This window comes from Diadema setosum, chromosome 2 (assembly GCF_964275005.1).
Source record: "Diadema setosum chromosome 2, eeDiaSeto1, whole genome shotgun sequence".
NCBI classification, from domain to species: Eukaryota; Metazoa; Echinodermata; class Echinoidea; order Diadematoida; family Diadematidae; genus Diadema; species Diadema setosum.
In genome coordinates, this window is record NC_092686.1 from 41,214,868 (window position 1) to 41,239,110 (window position 24,243).

At 37.9% G+C, this 24,243-nt stretch overlaps 1 protein-coding gene across 1 annotated transcript in view; it reads right to left on the reverse strand.

Annotated features, from left to right (window-relative positions):
* Positions 1 to 24,243, reverse strand: part of LOC140245083 (uncharacterized) — a 34,210-nt gene that overhangs the window by 3,485 nt on the left and 6,482 nt on the right. The window contains exons 3-9 of the mRNA XM_072324684.1: positions 7,273 to 7,541; positions 6,830 to 6,931; positions 6,188 to 6,427; positions 3,228 to 3,305; positions 2,413 to 2,488; positions 1,385 to 1,453; positions 350 to 418 (exon numbers count right to left, since the gene is read on the reverse strand). Coding sequence (XP_072180785.1) covers positions 350 to 418; positions 1,385 to 1,453; positions 2,413 to 2,488; positions 3,228 to 3,305; positions 6,188 to 6,427; positions 6,830 to 6,931; positions 7,273 to 7,541 — 903 coding nt within the window. The remainder of the gene's footprint in view (positions 1 to 349; positions 419 to 1,384; positions 1,454 to 2,412; positions 2,489 to 3,227; positions 3,306 to 6,187; positions 6,428 to 6,829; positions 6,932 to 7,272; positions 7,542 to 24,243) is intronic.

A 24,243-nucleotide genomic window follows, 5' to 3' on the forward strand; every position in this document is an offset into this window, starting at 1 on the left:
TGCAAATGAATCTGTAGAGTGTTTTTCAATATGTATGGTGTTTTGCAATCGCATTACTGTGATTGACATTTGAACTTTTTGATTACCAGCTTTAGCCAAGGATCGCTCAAGATACGCCGGTCGGGTATGGTGCATCTCTCCAGATACTTGTTGGACTCGGCAAACGCAAATCTAATAAATTAGTTCAGGCCAACACCCGTGTATAGACCCCGACATACGGACCTCAACATCTGAAATTGATAGGGTTTTACTTTGTGAAATCTAGATCTGTGTAACTAGTTTAAATATGATGTGGAAGTGCATTCTAACGTCGCTGGGATTGCTAGAAAAGATAAAAATTAGATCTTACCTCCCTGTTCCGCAGGGGATGACTCCGGTTCTTCGGGTTCCTCTGACTCGAGGCCTTCGGATTCCGAACCTGAATGTTCGGAAGAATTCGGGAAACACCGGGGATGAATTTTGCAGTATGTAGGCCTACACATATATCAACTCTCTATCATGCACACCCACACCCACACACACATACACACACACGCTCTATGTACTTGCAAATACATTAATGTACATTTAAAGTAATTTTTTCAATAAAAATTCTATTGAACGATTAGGGCAGTTCAGCACACTTATATTGACAAGAGAGAAGGGCATAAATGGTCTGATGACAACGCAGAAGGAATAGGGACACTCGATATTTTGAACGTTCTCTTTTTTCATCACAAATGCTGATTATGATAGACACTGTGAAGGCGGGGGTAGATATGGCTGTGTTCATTTTTTCATGTTTTCACCTGTTGGATTCTGCAGACGCGTATACCGGACCCAAATCTGAGAAATGAGTAGGCCAAAACCTGTGTATATAGGCCCTGAGATACACACCTCGCAATCTGTAATTACAGTTCGACCTCGATTATCCGGCCATGTCGGGACCGGCACTCATCCGGATAAGCGAATTGGCGGGATATGGGAGACACAATGTTAATGTATATAGCTGCCGTCCAAGCTGCCGTCCCAGTGCACTGGCAGCTAGACAGGTAGCGTACCCCGCAACAGTGGTGTCATCTATGCTAGCCTGCGCAAAATTGTAGTCCTTTCTTCACGAAAATAAAGTATATCTTTATGTAAAAATCATACATGTTTTACCTCATTAGATATTGAGAAACCTATCATGCACATCTTATGAAATTAGTGAAATAGATCCATGAAAGTCACTGTTTTTTTCCTCAATTTTTGGATGAAAAAAAAAAGTCCTTCACTGCGTGAACGCGTCCGGATAATATAGATTTCCGGATAAAAGGAGGCCGGATAATCGAGATCGAACTGTAATGGGATTTTGCTATATCGATGAAACCTAGGATTGCGAGAAAAGAAAAAGATTCGATCTTACCTCCCTGTTCTGCAGGGGATGACTCTGGTTCTTCGGGTTCCTCTGACTCGACGCCTTCGGATTCCAAACCTGAATGTTCGGGAGAGTTCGGGAAGCACCGAGTGTGAATTTTGCGGTGGGGTATGCACACATCAACTCACACACACACACACGCACACACACACACACCATGTGTGTGCAAATGCTTTTTTGAACATCTACAGAGACGCCAAATTAAAGATTGCGTAGATGAAAGATTAAGACTAACATTGTGATGTCAATCCGGCAGGAATATAGGGACAGTCGACATGCGGAAAGGACTTTCACATAATGTTGTTTTAGACGTGGTAGATACATAAATTTAACAATCAACATCAACTCACACACACACACACACACACACACACACACACCATGTGTGTGCAAATGCATTTTTGAACATCTACAGAGACGCCAAATTAAAGATTGCGTAGATGAAAGATTAAGACTAACAGTGTGATGTCAATCCGGCAGGAATATAGGGACAGTCGACATGCGGAAAGGACTTTCACATAATGTTGTTTTAGACGTGGTAGATACATAAATTTAACAACACACACACACACACACACACACACACAAACTGCACGGAAGTCTCTTACTACATCTCTGAAATGTGGTTCCGTGACATTTACTCCTGTGGCAATTGCTCTAAAACCCTGTATCACAACTCTAATCCTAACCCTAAATCCTTGCAGAAAGTAAGACCGGAGGATTGTGGCAGGAGAAAATACTAGATTCGTGTCACCCTGAAATACACACTCCTCTGGTCACACTTATACACACACATTACATCTCAAACGAAACTTGTTTGGCGAAAAAAGGAAGGGAAAGACTGTGGCAGCTTGAGCAGCGACTAAAAATCTCGGTGGAGCGATGAAAATTGATGAAAAGATCTCGCGTTGGATTAAAGATGGCGTCTACAGTAAACCGACTTGGCAAAACCAGTAGTACGAAGGGTTGTGGCAGATCCTTCTCCATGGCAGTTGTGGTTCTTACCGATCAGGGACGACTCGGATTCTTCCGGTTCTTCCGGTTCTTCAGATTCCTCTGGTTCTTCAGATTCAGATCCTTCGGATTCCGATCCTAGAAGAGAATGAAAATTAGAGTTCTGCGTAGTATCTACAGAGAAACCACATCGAAATAACAAACTATATGATTTCAATATCATCAGCAGTGGAAGTTTTATGCCGAAATATGGAGTTTGTATATGCTTTGTCCCTTGTCGCTGACTCCTTGCTTATCATGGCTAAATTACACTCAAGTGGTTATCACATCCGATGAAGTTCATACTAAGTACTATAATAGCAGTACTGTCTCTGTTGCACAGAAGAGGCATTTATAAGGCTCAAATCGTGCCCACGTGTCTGTCATTCCATCTATTACTACTACTACTACTACTACTACACATATTTGTCTTTATGTTCTCACAGATGGCAACAGGGAGCTTTAGATTTTTGCGACGGGAACGTTCAGAGGAAAAAACATGTTCTGAGCATGCACAAAACGCGCGTCAAAGAAGTCGATCTATTTTTAGCATGCGTCGTCCGAGTTTTTCCACTACGCGTTCTGGGCTTTTTTTTAACGTCAGTTTACGACGTAGAGAGCTACTTCATGCACCGATCATGATGGAAGCACCATTTTTATTTTTTCTGCGTTGCGTCCCAGCGTAATCTCAAGCTACATTTCAGCACGACGGAGGGGAGAGGAGAACGTTCAGCTCAAGCGTCGTCTCAAACGTCCGCGCAGCAAATCTAAAGCTCCCTGATATCTAATGCAGGAAGGAAACACCGCATACTAGTACGAGATCGTGCGCGGGCCTCACCTCCTTGTTCAGCGGGGGCACTCTCAGGTTCCTCCGACTCTTCGGGCTCCTCAGACTCCGATCCCTCTGATTCGGAAGCTGATTGAATGAATAGAGGGGAAGAACGAGGAGGTGGATGAGGAAGAAGAGGAGAAAAGAGGAGGATCATTACGAGACGGAGAAAGAAACAGAATCGGAAATGAAGAGTGATACATATCCGATATTTTGATTCGTGTTTATTATGTGTTGTACATGGCGGTGCGTGCCCATACTTGATTTCGTAAATGTATACATGTATATATATATATATATATATATATATATATATATAAAATCCCTCTTAAAACATCCGGGTCAGAACTGACCCGGAAAGGGTCCGTTGGGGTCACAGCCCGTTCCGGGTCAGAAATGACAAGGAATGGGGTCACATATGACCCCATTCAGAGTCATGAATTGGGTCAGGGTGGCACCATTCCGGGTCTTAACCCTATAAAGCCCAAGGGGGGGGGGGGCACATTGTGCCCCCCCTACCATATTTTCGTTTGCCGCTCCTATACCCTTTATCTGATTTCAACCAAATTTGGTGACTTTTCCTAAAATCTTATTGCGCACATTTTGATGTATAATTTAGCTATGTCCGATATTGCTGGTTGCCATGGCAACCATAAACTGACAACCATGTTCGTCAGATTTTGCATGATTTTCTGTTCCAATATCAGTTAACAGTATAATAATGGATGAAATAGGGGCTGTAATTTGGCTGTAATTTGCTGAAGAACCAAAGGGTGAAGGAATTATGGTTGTGAATTACCCTGAAATGGTTTTCTTATTGTTTCCTTTATTTTCTATACGACATAGGCATCAAACAATAAATATAATAAAAATAATTGAAAATACAGCATTTTCCAAAGACTACCCTTTTATTTTGTGTTATTTTCACACAAACTGTGCCTGTAATATCATTTGTTTATCATATTATCAATCTGCAAACTCAAAATTACAATATTTTGGAAATATGAAATGCAATACCAATATATGTATTCATTCCAAGCAATACATCATAGGTTTTATATATTTCTTTATATTGTAATGAAAAGCGCCCCCATGTGTTGACCTTGAGAAATTTCAACCATAGCAAACAGTGAAGGCTGACATGCTTTTCCTTTGTGGTAAATATGAAAATGATTGATGTAAACAAAAGATATATACTGGGGATAAAGAAATAAACAAAAAAAAAACATGATTTTAGCGTATTTCCTATGTATTTCTTTAAATTTTGGTAAATAGCGCCCTCAGTGGATGACCTTGAGAAATTTCAAATGTTGGGTCATGTAGAGTACGAGTTGCTCTACCCATGTGCCAAATATGATGGTCGTACATCATATAATAAAGAAGTTATATAGGGGGGGGGGGCACAATGTGCCCCCCCTTGGGCCTGGCAGGGGTCAAAATAGCTTGGGCTTTATAGGGTTAATGACCAAATTCCAAGTCATATTTGACCCGGAACGGGATGTGATCCCAGCCGACCAGGTACCGGGTCAATTCTGACCCGGTTTTTTTTTTTTTTTTTTTTTTTTTTTTTTTTTTTTTTTTTTTAGTGTATGTATTTATCAAATCCCAGTAGTTATTGTGTTAAGTGTCCTTTTTTTTTTTTTTGGGGGGGGGGGGCGGGATAATTTAATCATTCCTTATTGTATGTCTTCTCCTCATGATAAGCGTATATACTTCGATTTGGTTCAACTGCAATGCCTCCAGTGAGATATTACAATAATCAAAATAATACGGCATTAGAGGCATTAGTGGCAAATATTATTATATAAAAACTCGCATCCTAGATTCCAATGTAGCGCCGTAGACACTGTGAAATGCTGCATGTAACGAAACAGAACTTTTAGAGTTTTATCGATAAAAATCTAGGGCACGGAGACTTAAAAGCATTTGCAGACCACCGTCGAATCCGTTTAATTTACATGCCTTTTTTTCTGTAATTATTATGAATTTCAAATTTTGTAGAAGTAGGTTACTGCTTTTCTTATGAAATCAATGATACTGACCTACTTAGTAAAGTGGAAAGACCTCGTAACGATTACGAGCGAAGAGCCTTAAGTTATCATCTTGGGGTGATAACATTTATTCGGGCTTTAAAATTAAAATCGCTTTGAAAGAGAGAGAGAGAGAGAGAGAGAGAGAGAAAAGGAAAGGATTGTTTTCTATCTGCATAGAAAATACTTCTGCGATTTCCTCCAAGTGCCAACAAACAAAATCATTTAAAAAATCAAATCTTAGATTTAGATAATAGTCAAATCATCAACCATTCAACCATTAATAGATCTGGCCAATAAAAGAAAAGTTTCGAAATTCCTATACTACAAGTGTTCCAAAAGTTAAGTATTACCTAATGCTTTTGATTGTTTCTCGACCCCAAAGACAGTTTGGAACTATGATAACAATAAGGCAATTTGAAACCTATAAAGACATCATTATGAATCTATCTTCCATACATAATTTGGTTGTCATTGATTGGGCTGAAAAGCTTTGTCACAGTGTCAGAGTGATTTCATAAGTGGTAAAATGTTGTTGAATATATAGGATGACTGATTTTTTTTTTTTTTTTTGGTCAGGAAATTTGACAGAAAGTTATTAATGAATGACATTAATGCATAAGGTAACTAGCTAATTCTCTAGTGCCTTTCCCATTTGCTCTTCATCTTTTGATTCTTCTTTTTATCGATCAGTGATACTTATGCCACTTGAATCTCTTTCCATCTTATCTATCTCTCATTTGCCTGCTTTGATATCTTGTTTGTTTGTGTGTTTGTTTGTTTGTTTAATTTGGGATCTACCTTGAAGAGACATCTTGTACATTACATTGCTCTTCTTCTTCTTCTTCTTCTCCTTCTTTTCGGTCCAATGGTGACCAAACTTCATGGACATAGATATTGTATATGCATGGGATAATAAAACATGGTCAATCGTCATACCCTCTTGTTCAACTGGTTCTGAACCTCCTTCGGATTCTTCCGGTTCTGCGGATTCTGAACCTCCTTCGGATTCTGAGCCTCCTTCGGATTCTTCCGGTTCTGCGGATTCTGAGCCTCCTTCCGATTCTTCCGGCTCTTCCGATTCTGAACCTCCTTCGGATTCTTCCGGTTCTTCGGATTCTGAGCCACCTTCTGATTCTTCCGGTTCCGCAGATTCTGAGCCTCCCTCGGATTCAGATGCTAGTTTGCCGCGGAAAAATACAATAGTCATAATTAATTATATACTTACGCACAGAGAAAATATTAAATTTTCTTCTTGTTTTCCTGTTTGTATACTCTGAATAGTTGTACACGTTATACATTATCATGGGCAAAATAGGTATGATCACAAGAAATGTCTGCATACAAGCTGTAATCGGAGAGACATGTATGCTTCTTGGTTATAGCTGTTGAATAAGGATCCATATAGTAAAATAACAAATGATAACAATTCCATGACACGATTTGACCTATACTTATAGCCGACATCATTGCCGTCAGCAGTCAACGCATGAACATCTTCAAGAAAATGAGTTATTAAAACTTCTTATATTCATGACGGGGATTACTACATGAAACCGAAAGCTTTGATAAAAATCTCACCTCCCTGACCAATCGGTGATTTCTCGGAGGATTCTTCTTCTTCGGGTTCTTCGGATTCCTCCGGTTCCTCAGATTCGGAAGGTACAGACTCCCCAATAGCAGCTTTTAATTAAAAGAAGGTTAAAAGCAATTATAAGATCATTTAATGAAACAATGTAATCACATATGCATCTTTCACTTACTCATATTTCTCCTTAAAACGGACGATGTCAACTAAAATGTATCTTCGATTTCATGAAAACAAAAAGTGCATGTTGTTTGTGGAATGCTATAGTTATTTCATGAGCCTACTTCATATTGATCGATATGTTTGCATCCTGCCTGTTATGATGATGCCTTTTACCTGGAGCCGATTCCTCCTCTTCCTCCTCCTCTTCCTCATCTTCTTCTTCTTCCTCCTCTCCCTCCTCCTCTTCCTCTTCCTTGGTCATCTTCTGCCGTACTGGCTGCGGGGGTTTCTTGCTATCTCTCGTCAACTCCCCAAGGGGGTTTTCCTTCAACGGGTTGCCCTGTTGCCAGTCTTGCCAGTGGTCAATCGATGGTTCCGCCTCATAGATACTGGAAAACTGACTGCTCAGAGGGTACTCCCCCAGACATGCCCCCATGTACGCCACCTGCCAATCAGCAACGGGTGTCTGCGCGCATGCGCTCATGCGCATATAACACCACGAGATATAAGTCCTCCCGTTGGTGGCGCACACCTTCTTTCTCTCTGGTGGAGAAGACCAACATTTCCGCGGACACTTTATACGGCTCGCCATTGGACCTTGAAAGAGAAAAGGTAAGTTGGCGTCATTATGAGTGAAATGATGACCATGACGTAGAACCACATTGCAATGAAGCCAAACAAGTTTATTAACTAACAGTTCGAGGGATATTAAGTGCAAAATATGAAACTCGACATGCACCCTCCACCTCTGTGGGTGACTTAAACTGTATTCCGCTTCCAAAAAAATAATATTACAATCCCATCAAGAACACTTAATTTCCGCAGTTTCAATATCTGAATGATAAGAAATGATACACTAAAGGTTACTGAAGAATCTCCGATGATGACCTTATCAAAAGTATTCCCGAATGAAATTGTCGAACAACAGAAATGGGCGAGAAATGATTGTCTTTCAAAAACAAAGAAACAAAAACCCAACAAATTCCCTGAACACTTTGCTTTCTCAAATTACATGTGGCTCCAGTGATTCTTTCTGAAGGAGCAATTACAATGAGATATTTGAAGCAGTGATATTTCATTTCAGGGGCGGCGCAGCCGTGGGGACCGTGGGGGCTCGGGCCCCCACACTTTTTGTGCACCATACAAAGGGATACATAAGGTGTCATCACTTTGGGCCCCCACACTTTTTTCAACCCGGAAGTACGTAAGAGGCACTACTATGGGAGGGGAGAGAATGAGCTGAGGCCCTTTTTTTTTTCTTTTTTTTTTTTTTTTTACTTGTGAGCTGAAGAAACCCGGAAGTGGACGGGTAGAGATGAGCTGAGGACCATTTTTTTTTTTTTTTTTTTTGCTTGTAAGCTCATGAAACCCGGAAGTGGGCCCCCACACTTTTGAAAAAAGTGCGTCGGCCCTGCATTTCATTTCATTTCAATTTATTTTCATAGTTCTCACATATATCACAATATAAAGTAAATTGATACGAAATTTACACAGAACATAATTCAAAATAGAACTTCACCGGAATGTTCAAAAGTTTGTCTTGATATACACAAGGTCTGTATACATGCGAGTTAAACTGAGATCATAATGCGAAAAATATGATATAGTTTTATTTGCAGGATGATCGACAGCTATCTAATAGCCCTGAGATAAAATTCAGCAAAGCTAATGCCCCGGTCACATAGACATCCCGGATCACCCCGGACCACCCCGGATCTGATCCGGGGAGAGATCCGTGTTGACGCCGGGAGGCCAACACGGCAACTTTTGGAGGTCAAAAACATCCGGCGTCATCCGGGGATTGCCGTGTTGGCAGAGCAATCCGGGGTGGTCCGTGTGGCTGCCGTGTAGCTGCCGTATTGATCCGTGTATCTGTCGTGTTGATCCGTGTAGATGCCGTGTTTGTCCGTGTAGACGCCGCGCTCTTCAAGCCTTATCCGTGTAGATGCCGTGTTGATACCGTGTGTGCAGTCATATGGAAATCCCGGATCTCCCCGGACGTCCCCGGATCTCCCCAGATCACCGTGTAGATCCTTGAGCATCCGTGTTTATATTATGTGACTGGGGCATAAGTGACAGTATTTCCTTCAACAGGACAATTATTATAGAAAATTATACATCTACTCCAGGAGAACGAGAAGAAATAAATACCGAAATCATGGTAATTTTCTTTTTTGTCCTCGTCCATATCGTCTGCCAAGGATGCCACGATGCATGTTGCCAAGACAACTGCCGAGATGAGAAGTTCTCGAGATATCTTCATGTTTCCCTAAAACAGCAAAGAAAAGTTGACATCCAGCAGAGTTAATGCGAAGTGATCAACTCTATAGGGCGGAAGCGGAAGCCGCTTGAGATATGTATGGTCATTGTACAGTTGTATCTTGGAGTCAACGAAACTCAGGGAACAAAATTGCTTTAGATTTGAAATGTTACTTTGATTTAACTCCCGTGAATTATGGTACTATTAATGTTTGATATGACTATGGCAACTGATAGATGTAGGTCCCCTGTAAGTCTCACACCTGTGTACAATTTTCCATAGAAGCGCGTGTTATAGATAGCCAAATACAAAATGTATATAAAATGCCCTTTACCCAACCTCTGCGTGAACACTTTCGCTCGGTCGTCAAACGCTGGTGCAAGTCAATGCCAACGTGAGCACATTCCTACATTTACTCAACTATCCAATGTTCTGAACTATACTATTTGATAACTTCATCCAACCACCATAAGGTGTTTATAAAGTATTTTCACTAAAGCGTTAACTGCAGGGACTTAAGTTGATTCTGTAGTTCCCCATTCGCTGTTGTAACCGTACTGCATGGTTCATTGGTGTGAATGGAAGCGAGTGATTTTAATTTCATTTGAACACCTTTCTACTGAAAAAGAGCAGGGAAAGAGGCAATAGCCGTTGTACTTCATGACGATAGTTATCGCAGGGGCGGATCCAGGGAGGAGCTCAACCGGCGCACGCCCTCCCCCTTTATTTTTTGTTGAAACAAAAGAAATAAAAAGAAAAAAATGGGGGGAGGGGTGCGTGCGCCCCCCTTTATTTTTGTAAACACGCCCCCTCTTTACGGAATTCCTGCCTGGATCCGCCCCTGTTATCGTAACAAAAAAACAAACAAAAAAAAAAAACTTTCTTTTAACAATGCATGCCGTTTTGCGGTTGGTCATAACATGTCTATACATAGTTTCAACAATTAATTTGGGTGAACAGGAATGATAGAATCGAGTCATGTTACTGGGCGACATGCTATTCAAAAGTGCAATTATGGTTTTGATTTGAACAAGGCAGACACTTCTGAATCACCTCGCTATATTAAAACTACAGTCAACGTGAAACAGGAAGCTGGCTGGAAAATCACAGTGACTCTCGGTGATTTCGATGGTTTACAGACAGGTCATGCTGGAAATATATCTATCATGTGTATAGTCTGATTTGATCACCGATTATAACAGCATTTTTGATGCACCTGTGATGACTGTGGTAAACTGAGATCTGCGGTATATGCATTTTGTGTTACAGTCTGGATTTCATTATATGGCTGTCTATCTTTCTGAAGGCAAAGGAAATAGTGGTCAGGTATAAACAATGTGTCACTAACAAAATGTTGTGGGCGGGTTTTTAACGTGGAATCAATGGCCATTATACAAGTCTTGTATTATCCCTCTATGGGGGTGGGGTGGGATAATAAAAGATCTAAATGTTATCATTGCAAAAATGGTTTAAATTTAGGGAGATAATAGTATTTATTACAGTCGTTCTTTTCAGTGGTGAAGCTGAAACATTAACTCGTTGCCTCCAATGGTTCATTTAAACGAATGTTTTGTTCCCTCTGCATGTTCTGTTTGTGTTAAGTCGTATTATTCCATAAAAAGGTTGGCCTATACTGATGAACAAGAAACACCTTGAGCCTTTCATCATTCTTATCAGGCTTAAAGTATTACTATCGTATATCCTACACGTAAGTACATGTATTTTGACTTTTTGAATACTTTTTTGTTTTTGTTTTGTTCACTACCAATCCCATACCTGTATTGAATCAAGTGGACACAGGATTTCACTTGCCCCGCACTTGTACACACCTGTTCCTTGACCTGGCACACTCGACTGCCAAGCAATCACTATGAAGGGTTTTCATTATTTCCGTTTTCACATGGGTATAAAGAAATTTCTGTCGGTTCGAGTGTGAAATGATATCATTCAGTTTTCTGAATCCCACCACTTGAACACATTGTTGTGCAAAGCCGTTTGCTTGTCCAGTGCCAAGAATTAATAATCAACGTAGTCGCGTTGAAGAAAGTTATCTTGTACTTGTTTCTGTCACGTAAGCAACCTCATTGAAAATGTGATTAACTCACTCATAGCTTGAAACCTCTTATGGTAGGCCTACTCATATGCGGATACCATAAAACGACAAATTGTCAGGTATAAACAGTAGTTAGGAGACATAATGTATGCAGATATTCATTTCGGTTCGTTTTATTTCTGTAAGTTGTCAGATACAAAGACCGAAATGGGATGCAAAGTAAGGAAGAGCAAACTAGCAACCTCCTAATAAGAATACATAAATATTCAGTACCCTGTACCTCCATTTACGTCTTCAGAAAGAAACCACATCAACACCCACTTATTTAAAGAACAATACCGATGATTATGTAACTCATGAGTACTTTGTATATTCATATAGTTGACTTAGATATCTGTTTTTATGTTGTTTTTGTTGTTGTTGTTGTTGTCGTTGTTGTTGTTAATTGTCAATGTATATTATTACTCCGCTGCGTCTGATACGTTAGATCATTGCCATTTCCTTCTTCCTCTTGAGTGTGATCATGGTATTAAAGGAACTCGTCTCCATTAGATAAAAATCTTATCTGGAGGGACGCAATTACGAGATTTTCCCCTCGCTCCAGACCCTTCTCATTTCCTTCCGGAGTACCTCAGGGATCAACCTTTGTCACACCCCTGATGTGTAGGCCAATATCCTGTACACCGGTCCTCTGGGAAGAATATCATCGACTCTTATCACGGAATGCAACATGCAACCTACGCTGATGACACTCAAATAATACAGTATGTCCACAAAAAAAAAAAAAATACGCTCAGATTTTCGCACTGATAACACCCAATATGATTAAATTGTCTAAATGCTACTTCAGGGTCTTAAAATATAACATTTTAGCTCTATTTTGCAGAGAACCCCATTCGATTTGGCCAAGCGGTCACAGAGAAATGTGGATTGTTGTAAAGCATGTCATGAGTCTGATTCTTCCAAGTTTAGCACTTCGATGATCTTGTGTGCATGTGAATACAATAGACAGAACTTGGAGGGAAGAGATTCCCGACATCCTCTACAAAATTCCTCATTTCTCTTTGGCCACTGAAGCAAATCGAATGGGGTTTTCTGCAAGATGTGGGCAATGAGTTATAGTTTCATACCCTGAATATGTATTTAGATTGATTGAATATTTTTGAATATATCATTGCGGAGGGTCCCGTTGTATTTTTTTTTTGGGGGGGGGGGCATACGGTATACCTCCATGAACTCACAATGATCACAAGGGGGCTATGCTAAGACTTTACATAATCAGGGAGAGCAATCCTTTCATCTGGAGAATGACATCTGAATTATTCATGAACTAATATTAAGAGTTTGGGATAATTGGCATGAATATTATTACGAGTGGGTGTAGGAAAATAGTGGATATTCCTAGTATATATATATATATATATATATATATATATATATATATATATACGTGTATAGTTTGAATCTCTAATACGTGTGGAAGCACAACATTTACGACATAGTGAAAGGACCCTCTTCGTAATGCTTAACGACACGCGATAGGAGATCAATAATATTATGCAGTATGTGTACTAGCAACAAATGCAGCTTTTATAGAGAGGGGGCAAGTGCGGAAAGTGTAAACCGTGGATGGCTAAGAGTGCCTGGTCAATGTAGTTAAGTTTACACAAGGATAGAAAAGAAATCAAATCATTGACCTAACAACTATAGCCAGTAAGACAGTCAATGTGTCACTTGAAGGGCATCCATACCTGGTATTAGGTTGCATTGTGTGAGTACAGAATAATGAGAAGTAATTCTGTGAAAATTTGGGGAAAATCCGACACAGACAGGCAGACAGACAGACAGACAGACACACACACACACACAAATGTTGTAAATCATAAATTTTAGAGAGTGAAACATGTGCAAATTTGTGAGATTTAGATGAAGAGTAGTTCTCCACATGTTTTGTAGGCCCTTAGAAAAAAAAATCACCAACCCTTTTTTTCCAAATGTAATTTATCCGCTGAGGAGGACAAGCAAAAAAAAAAAAAAAAGTATTATTTTCTCTTATGATAAAGAGAGGCCTCCGTTTCGGCGCCACTGAGCATCATGGCTTTGAAACCTCTTCGAATTGGCATAATTGCCAGATTACTGTAGGTATACATGAATTATTTCGCTTGTGACAGTGAAAAAAAAAATCTAATACATTATTTTTTTTTTTAAAGTTACTTTGTATTTCATTGAATTATCGAAGTCAGCCAGAACACAGAGCATAGAGGTTGGGTTTAGTAAGTGTATACATGTTGTGAAAAGTATGTGTTAAAGGGGTATTCCCCACCAGTTATGGGTTTATTGAAAAGAAAGAGTACGTTTTTCAAGGCACAAGCCTGACAATTTGATAGACATTGGACAAGAATCAGGGAAGTTATGAAATTGTGAAGTTTTGTTAATTTTCGCAAAACCGTTCTCGAACACTTGATATCAATATGCAAATGAGTGCGGTATAATGATGTCGTCTGTCCGCAATTTTCCACTGATGGAGTATCGTACAAAGAAATTAATGAAATTCAGTTTTTCTGCTTGCAAAAGTGTAGAATGTGATGCTATTACTAGCTCAATAGCTCCAAGGTGATATGCAGTCAGATGATTTAAGACTGGAGCATGATTGAATTTGAACCCAAAAAAAATAAACAAATAAAAATGTTTGCTTACGAGCTGTTTGGCAAGCTGTGAGGAGATGATATAATATGATAGCACTGACTCCCTTATTTGTTATTTTCTTAAAAGAAATATGTAAAATTAGCGAGACCTCACAGTTTCATAGCTTCCTTAATTGCTATCAGATTTATTTATTTCTTTTTTATTTCAAATCAAATTGTCACTGCTGTGCTGGTAAATTTTTACTCTTTCTTATCTGGATACCCTTAAACTGCTCTGGAATTCCCCTTTAACTAACGAAATCTCCTTGCCACCCTCTTCATTTCACTATTTCTTTCACCATCTGTCCTTTTGTTTTTCAATAAATCTAATATTCTGTGCATTGGAAATTAAACAAAGTTTCTTTGATTTTAGAATGTTAAGGATGAATACTGATAAATCAGCCATATAATGTTCCATGAAGATGGTGTGTCGTGTCCATCCAATGCACATACATATACCGAGTTATTCTTCTATAAAGGTAATGTATAACATGTATAAGGTACATTTCAAAGCATCTACAGTGTATACACGCATATATAGCATGTGAACTAAAGAAGAGAATGAAGGAAAAGTAGAAACATCTAAACAAGCTTCTCATTGCAACTGATTGACAAATTGCCCTACATCGACGTAAATGAGCACTGAATTGAAAAGTGTTTCAGTACAGCCATGATAAAAAAATCATGGGCGTACGTACTCGAGCAGGATTCGAGCCTACGACTTCCTGATCTCCGGACACTTGCAGGCGTCATCTCCACTAGACCACCGAGCTTCTGCCCCACAGCAAGTGTTAAAACACTGATCAATTCAGTGCTTAGTTACGTCGATGTAGGGCAATTTGTCAATCAGTTGCAATGAAAAACATCTCGACGGAAGAATTTCATGAATTTGAAGCTTCTTATTTCGGAGAAAATCGCTTTTCTGCTTGAAATGTTTTAAATATTTCGAAGATCATCAAATATAACAAGGCAATTCTAGGATTTCATTAACTCATATACTACTGACCGCACGTCATTACGTTATGTATCACCGTTACTACGCATTACATGTTACATGTATATACTATACAATTCATAGCAAAAGTCACTTGACAATGTGTGTGAAATACAAAACTCAATAGCACGATAATATCAACATATGCGTCTCTGTGTCTAGGTGTTTAAATAACAGGTAAACCTAAATCTTTGATATTCACCCTAGGATAATTACAAACATTTCCATGGCCTTGCTGTTATACACCCCATAGCAATAAATTTGAAGTGCTTGTAATCGGGAATAACTGTATAGGAACATAACACAGAAGATATTAGTACGGTTCCTCGAGTATAGAAACAAAATCATCATCTTTCACGGAAAGTGGTTGCCAAGTAAATTGAAACCCTTGAGAAGAGCGCAATTTTGCAATCTGTCGTTGTGATCCTCCTGAATGAGAAAAGTTCTTGGATTCTACCGATTTATTGATCGAATAACACACCTCATTATTGCGACGTGCGTCAAAATGGGAGCAAAGTACGACTCCGTGCGCATGAAGAACTACAACTTTTTATTCTCAAGAACCCTTTAACATTTACACAAAAAAAAGAAAGATAAGTAACAACAGCAGCGATAGAGATGGCATGTCAACCGCAATGAAGGGTTATCTACAACCACTAAAATATTTCACACTGCTTTCATAAACACTGCGGTATATTTGAACAATGTATAGCGTATCTATTTAATGTCTGTTATCATAGTAATTCAGCTGTAGTAATAATAACAATTATACATAATGACATGTGATGATTATAATGATAATGAAGACAATCATAATAATAATGATGATAATAATAGTAACAATAATAACACCAACACCGCGATTGCACACTGAATACAAAGCAATAAGGATTGCACCTACCTTGATTAATGCGTAACCAAAACCGCTCGAGGTTTTCGCTGTCCGTGTGGGATGAATAATATTACAAGTTTTACAAGCAAGCAGTCACTTGGCGTTGTCAAGTTCACGTTGGGACTGAGCGGCAGGTTGCTGCCACTTGTTTTATACCATTCCTCACATAGGTGACCTCCGCCTATTACTTATGATTAACAGTTCAGATTGAGTGGCATAGATAACTCTTCCCACCTATCAGGTGCACGTTGTTTTATCACAATGCTGCAGGAGAGGTAGTTGATGACGTCACCAGTCAGGGAGTTGAGTCATTTACTGGTTCCATTCCATAATGAAATGAACGATTTTTTTTTATGTTGTATTCTAAGCTTTCAGCTGTTAATGTCATAGAACCAAAATCGTTATAGTATTTATCATCCACACACAAACAGAAGAAAGACCAGGCCTTATTTTGATGAGATCGTTCATGTCAAAATCACCACTATTCAGATTAAATGCCACAATTGGTGCCAGGTAGTACATACAGACCATTGATTATACATCAGTTCCCTGGGATAAAGAAAAAAAAAAACCTAGATCAATTCCTTGGCAACAAATTGATAACTCATTAGAAATACTGGAACGAAAGGCTGATGAATGTTAAATGAATATTGTGCTAGCAAGCAAGGTATACATAGACTCCCACACGCCCGTGTATAGATAAATGATATATACAGTAAATACTATGACAAGATGAAAATAAATGAGTAATGAATTCTTTTATTTATCTTATACATAAACGATCTTCCAAAATCATCGCAAATTTTGTCATTTATCTGTTTCGCCGATGACACTAGCTTGTTTTTTTTTTTCACATCGAGACCCTATTGCATTAATAAATATGATGAATACTGAGCTCAGGTCTGTGCAATCCTGGATTTATGCGAACAAATTATCTTTGAACAAAGAAAAAACTCATTATATGGTATTCAGTAATTCCTTGAATGTTGTTCCATATGATATCGAAATAAATGATTTATGTTTAAAGCAGGTTAATAATACAAAGTTTTTAGGGCTTTGGATTGACCAAGAATTATCCTGGAAAACTCATATTAATTTTGTAAGTAAAATTTTGTCTAGAAATATTGGAATCTTGAATAAGCTCAAACATTTCTTTCCTGTTCATATTTTGCAGAGTATATATTCTTGTTTAATATCTCCACACTTTAATTATGGAATTTTGGCGTGGGGAAATGCAATTCACTCATTGCTAGATTCCCTTCTCCGTATTCAAAAGCGTGCAATAAGAATCATAAACCACGTCGGATATTTTGCCCATACAAATTGTTTTTTTCCATCAAAACAGAATTCTGAAAATTCAAGACCTATTTCATTACAATCTCGGAATTTTCATGTATAAACTAACAACTTATGAATTACCATCTGTTTTTATCCACATGTTCAGAAGGAATCGTGCTATCCACTGTTATCCCACTCGCCAGAGTGACGCCAATCACCTTCCCCGTACTCGCACTATTTTTGCAAAGAAAACAATTATATTTACTGGACCCAGATATTGGAATGATCTCCCTCTAGATATCACTTCTTCCTTATCTTTATTCACCTTCAAACGCAAATTAAAACAGTTATTACTTAGTGGATACACACTACCAAGTTTTTAGCAACCCTTTTATGCTCCCAGTCTTTTGTCCTTGTCTGCAGCACCAAGTCATTCAAGTTATCTCATGGTACCGATACATCTTTTAATAATATAGCATTTTTGTTATTCAAACACTGCGAGATTTTGTATGCAGTCTGGTTTGTGCGATATCTATGTGGTTCATTAGTTTATTACTCATCGATTGTTTGTACTTGTGTAATTTTAGTTGGTCAAGACAAACATATCTGTTCTCCGTGTAAAATTATATGCCTATGAACTCGGGAACCTACAGTTTTACAAGTGATGTAGGCCCCATCATATTTCTTATTCTTACTAGTGACATTTTCACACAATATGACCTTGTACATTTGTGTCAAGTATATTTTCTTTTTCTTTTCTTCAACAATCAAAAGACATGATTGTATATATTTTGTATTCTTGTTTTGTTGTCAATAATTTTGTAATGTCATCATTGAGAAATGGAAATATGAAATAAATTTGAACTTTGAAATTAACTTTGAAATTAAAAGTGACGTCGGTTTATCTAGGACACAGTATGTTTGGAGATCATTTCCTGGAGATTATTTCAAGTTAACAGCTACCTTCATTTGACCTTGAACTGCCTACCTCATATATGGAGATGAAGGATTGATTGAATGAATCAATGAATAACTGAATGAGTGGATAGTTGAGGATAATTGATGCATGACTGTGTAGATGAATAACTAAAATACAAGATGGATGAAGTGATGAATACATATTTGAATCTTTTTTTTTCATGTTTCCCTCGACAGGACATACATGGTTACTGCTTTTGTCAAACCTTACCGATTACGATAATCGTGACTAGTCAACGCAGATAAGAGATGAACACATTCTTGAAGACCCTTTGTTTGAAAACAAACAAACGAATTTTGCAAAGTTTGTCATCGAATCGGGCCTCAGAGTTTGGGTGACTTTTCTCGAACCACGTTAATCGCTTTTTTTTTTCTTGAATCACCAGTCCTGTACAGGTCATCGAACTCTTTCCATCCCTGCCCTTCTTTTATCGGTTCAAAGTGACGTCAAAGCGTGTCATGACATCGGATATTATGCAACTGGCATTGCTATAAGATAGCTTACTGACAGGTTACTAGTAATAGGAACGAAAAAAATCTGAAGATTCCATGAGCTCTATTTGTGCTTATGCCATACATCTCCCGATAACTCAGTAAAAGAGGGAGGAATTTTTATGTATCACTCTACTCCTCTTTATCACTCTACTCAGTCTTCTTTTCTTGTAATATCAAGATATCGTGAACGTTTGCGATAAAACACATTTTCACATCATGTTCAATGATAACCAGATGACAACATTTAGTACATCTCGCATCAAAAAGTGGAGTTACAATGAAAATTTATGGGATGTTGGATTTTCCATATTAGAAAGTTGTAAAACAAAGGTATGATTTTCTTCAAATCTTCACGTGCAAACCAGTGCGAGAGTTATTCGGTGCCAACATCATGGACTCTGCAAATTTATATGCATTCGATGAGAACCTGTGAAACTTTGAAGTGTCATTACTTTCTTGTGTCACGCCAAATTTGATGAAATTCATTATATTCGGTTTGTCTAATATTTGCTCTGCGTATAATGAAATAAAATCCTGAATTCAATTCATACTTCAATTATTTGCCAAGATGTTTTTTTTTTTTTTTTTTTTTGCTTTTTTTTTTTTTGGGGGGGGGAGTGAAAGTTACAGTGTTTTCAGTGTCAGATATCATCATTTTTAGTGCAGTTGCAGAACAAACCAACTTTCAGATCATCGCTGCATATAACTAAAGCTGTAAGAACTAACGAGAATAAGACTACAGCAAACTCCATTAATTACTTGCCCAAATTTGAGTCAGACCAAGGCTTGGATGTGGGGGAGGGGGCATTTTAGTCGTCGACCTGTGTATGATGGCGTCCAATGGCTTTAACTCATTTTCTGGATGCAGAAGGCCTTACATGTTTATGTTTAGTGACTCAATATTTGTTCCTTTCAGTTCAGCATCGGCGAAATGCACAGCAACTAAAAACATGTGGTAGAAGGAAAGAAAATAGGAACTCGCGCAAACGATTCCGATTAAAAGTTGGATGCGCTATCTATGAACTCAATCTGCTTTGGTGGCGGTGTATGCATGGTGACGGTTAGGTGTTGAAATCCGGTTTCTATCTCTGTAGAGGGAGATTCCGAGGTTTGTATATGACTCACCCAGTAGTGTGCCAATATTGACAACTTTCCTTTTGTTATCGTATATAGCGGGATAGAGAAAAACATCTCCAATCCATACACGACAAAAATCAATAGTTATTGTAATCCAGTACTTTATCCTGGTTAACTGCATGGATGAGACAATGATTACTAATAGCTGATTAATTGATTTATTAATAAGTTAACTAATTAATAGAATTGTTTCTCCAGGATAATAGAACTACTTAAAAATATGTAATGCCTTCATCTTTTCGAAATCATTTTGCAATAGATATCACCGAATAACATATCAGAGTTTGTTAAGCCTTCACCGAACAGCAATTAAATGTAATATTCACACCAGCAGTTTAACAGATGTATCTACTTTGGAAAAGTCAGAAGAATGAACTGTGATGTGTGGCAATCTTTACTCGTCCCTTCTAACTCTATAGATCAGTCCATGAAGAACTCCGTATATAGTTGTCTGTGTGATTAAAGGAGGTATTATGAAGCGGCGAATGCTTGCGAACGTAGTGATTTTTTTACTTTCGTCAGGGTTCGTCCATGTTAAGGCCCCATGCGGAGGAAGAACTCCTTCTAGTCTAGGATGATGAGTTCTCTTCCTCAGCACCCTCTGATGAGAAAAAAAAAAAGAACAAAAGATCGAAGTCATGTATTGCAAGAAAGTAAAAGAAGGTCATTGGATATTTATCAACAGGTAAGGGTTCTGGTGGAGGTTGTGCTTCTGCTGCCTCTTCCAAAGCTGAGTAGAACTCATTACCTTTGAAGATAACCAGCATCTCCGAAGCTATCATGGCAACCAACATCTCGATACATGAACTTATACTGGGAACCCACTACTACAGACATCACAATATTGTAAAATATTCCCAACAGTTGTTGTATAGGCGGATGGTGAGTGACACGGAGCCCGGATGCCATATAGTTATAAGAAGCGTCGAGCAACTTGCTGCTACTCGTCCTCGTTTGTAGGAGGCTTGATGTATACTATTCCTCATGATGTTCCTGGAAAACTTTTGGCACAGTGGGCGCAATGTACATAAAAGAATGTAGTACATTGACCCTTCACCGTTGATCCTTGACAGCCCCCCCCCCCCCACTCTTAAAAGCGTTCCGCATCCCTTGTGTAATAGTGGAAGATCACTCTGCCCTGTGAAGCCATAAGATGTGCAAACAACCCATAATGTGTAAAAGTCTTGCGCAAATCTCTCAAATTGTATCAACCGCAAATGTGCAAAGGTCCTAGTTGGACGTGAGATGTGCGAACATATCCCGTAAATTTGCAAATCTTTGTTTTCATCAGGAATCAGGTTATTTTGACAATATTACTTATAGATGGTAGATAGTTCTGTTGTAACAACTGCGCATAAACTCTTTACATTAGTTTTCAGCTTCAAAGTTTGGTTGCGAATTGGTCGTCAATGCACGTCAGAATTTCTTGGTTGCTGGAAGTCGGCGACCAGTCTTCGTGTATGTGTGTCCAGGCCCTGATCGAACTATCCAAACATCGGTCCTTGCGTTCTTACCCAAAGCTATGATGCATAATGTGTTTTTTCTCTCTCTCACTAGAACTCGATCATATCAGATTATATTCTTATTTCCCACGATACCTGCCAGCTCTCATGATTGGCAACCTTAATACCTTCAAGATATGTTAAATCTCTTGCAGGAAGTGGCGCGTCACGACTGTATATTGTTGGGGGCATTGTCATTCCTATATAGGCCTATGTACAGTTGTCTTACATTCTCTTCTTAATGTAAATATATGCGTGTGTGGTGAGCTTTCCCGTTTACTCATCGAGAAGTGTATGAAAATAGCCCCCAAATGATGTGGAAATTAGCTTCAGGTCGTCACCTTTCATCATTCATTCCCCTGTATTACAGAAAACGACCGGTCGCTTGCAAAATGCTTGCAGCAGGAATGGTGGATATATAAGATAACAAGTTAATGGCCTTTATGGACCGGCGGATTCGCTTTGTAACGAAGGCAGCTATACAACTCGTTTGCAAATAGACTTGATCTACGTGAAGATTAGGCATTTCACATTGATATTTCAAAATGAATTTAGTTTTTCACTCAAGGACCCATTGTTTTAAGTTTAAACCAATAAGACATACTGAGTAAACTTATACCATGTCTTGTTATACCTATTTTTCTTATTTTATTTTTGTTGTGTACACTTGAATTTATTTTCTTCTTACGTACTCGTATACTGTTTCTTTGTCTCTGATGGGGCACGTCGAATCGGGAAAACAAAAATACTATTAGTATTCTAGTACTAATAGTATACTAGTATTCTTTCTACTACTGTTGTATAGTAGTAGTAGTAATAGTAATAGTAATAGTAGTACATGTAGTAGTAATAGTAATAATAATAATAATAGTAATAATAATAATAATAATAATAATAATGCTATATTATTATTATTATTATTATTGTTATTATTATTATTATTACTACTATTATTATTATTATTATTATTATTATTATTACTATTATTATTATTATTATTATTATTATTATTATTATTATTATTATTATCATTATTATTATTATTGTTATCATTACGCTCATTAGATTATTTGCCTAGAGTCACTTTACTGGTTCAAATGCGCAAAATCGAATGTTATGCTCATGAAACGAAAATGTATGATAAGACAGTCTGCTTTCGATTCTACCCCTCCCCTACTCATGACATACGCTTTACCATGGGTTTCCTTGGCTTGTAAAATGAACATGAAAAGTTATCAACCTAAAATCTATTGTATTCATTTTCTGAAACTGGCGGAGTAACCTTTTCTTTAGGTGTTTAATAACCAATGGCCTCTTCTTTAAACACACTTACGCACATACTAAAGGTAGGGGGATACCTTTTACAGACCTCCCAAAATGCAGCAAAACATTAAATATGAACCTCAGGGGACTTGTTTAGGCCACTGTTGAGAAATTTGGAAGTCAACAGTTATCTACAATTTGAATAATGCACAAAAACTCAACTACTCAGTAGTTCTGTGTGTCAGCCACATTTTTAAGCCTTTTTGTTGCAGTCTTCTGTATTTTTTTTTAATCTATAAACACAAATCTAAAAGTATAAGAGCTGATGTAATAACATATAGAGTGTGTGGCAAGAATGTATAGAGAAATGTTTGTAAGTTTTGATGAACTTTCTTCACAAAATATACATGATGGACACACATGCAGTGCATGGGTCTGCAAAGGTAGCCTAGTAATGTACTGGAATTTACGGTGAGCCCCGAAAAAAATTCAATTCAAAATCTAACGGTCAATAAAAATGTACTAAATGTTACCTTCCACTTTCAATACTTTATGGGAGTTTCTAAAATGATACTCTCTTCAACATACCACTGTATTTATACAACTCTTCATTTGAGGCATGCAAATGGGATTCCCTACCTTTAAGCAAATATCCGAAATACATACACACACACACACACACACACATATATATATATATATATATATATATATATATATATATATACATACATACATAATATACATATATAATACTGTATATAACATTACATGTGTGGGTGTGTGTGTGTACAACCGTATCATTATATATCTATGATACTATGTATACATAATATACATAATATATAATACATAATATATAATGTATAACATATATGTGTGTGTGGGTGTGTGTGTGTGTGTGCACAACTGTCATTTATTTATGATACTATATACAATGTACATAATATACTGTAACAATATAACATATGTGTGGGTGTGTGTGTGTATGTTGACTGAGAGAGAGAGACAGACAGACAGAGGAAGAGGGAGAAGTGTTAGTGCACATTTTTTTGTGCTATTTTCTCACCATTTAAGTGATGGTTTTATTTCTCTCACTTCACAAACGACATAATGATAACATCATTTCAAACACGCAAGTGATCAAACGATGATTACATTGTGACACAATACAACGATCATCAGGACAGTAGCATTACTGATAGGCTCGATAGATACTTGATCGGGTAAAACTGTAAAATAAAACATGTATAGTATATAAAAAGAAACAGCTAGCCCTAGGAATTCTCAAGTTTTAAAAACTAATGGCGTTAACATTGTGATAAAGAATACCCACACTAAAAAACAACAGCAACAAAAAAGGGAAAATTTGTCGATTAAAAATATGCCAATTGTTATCAATAATGATGGAAACATCGTGTTTAATTAGTGTTATACGATTCTTGCTTTCTTGCAACTTATTTCGCCCTTCTGAATAACCTATAGGTATAGACCTTTCGTTGTCCAAACTGCATGGCATATTCTCCGTTGTACAAATCCCAGGCTATGTTGCCATGGTTACTGCATGACGTGACATCGCGTCGGACTAAGTAGTAGCGGGGAATTTCGTATAAGTTGACACAAATTCTCTTCATGCTTTGTCGGCTGCATACACTGAGATCGATTTAATAACATCAAAAAATGGAAAAGCGGGCTAATTTTCATATCAA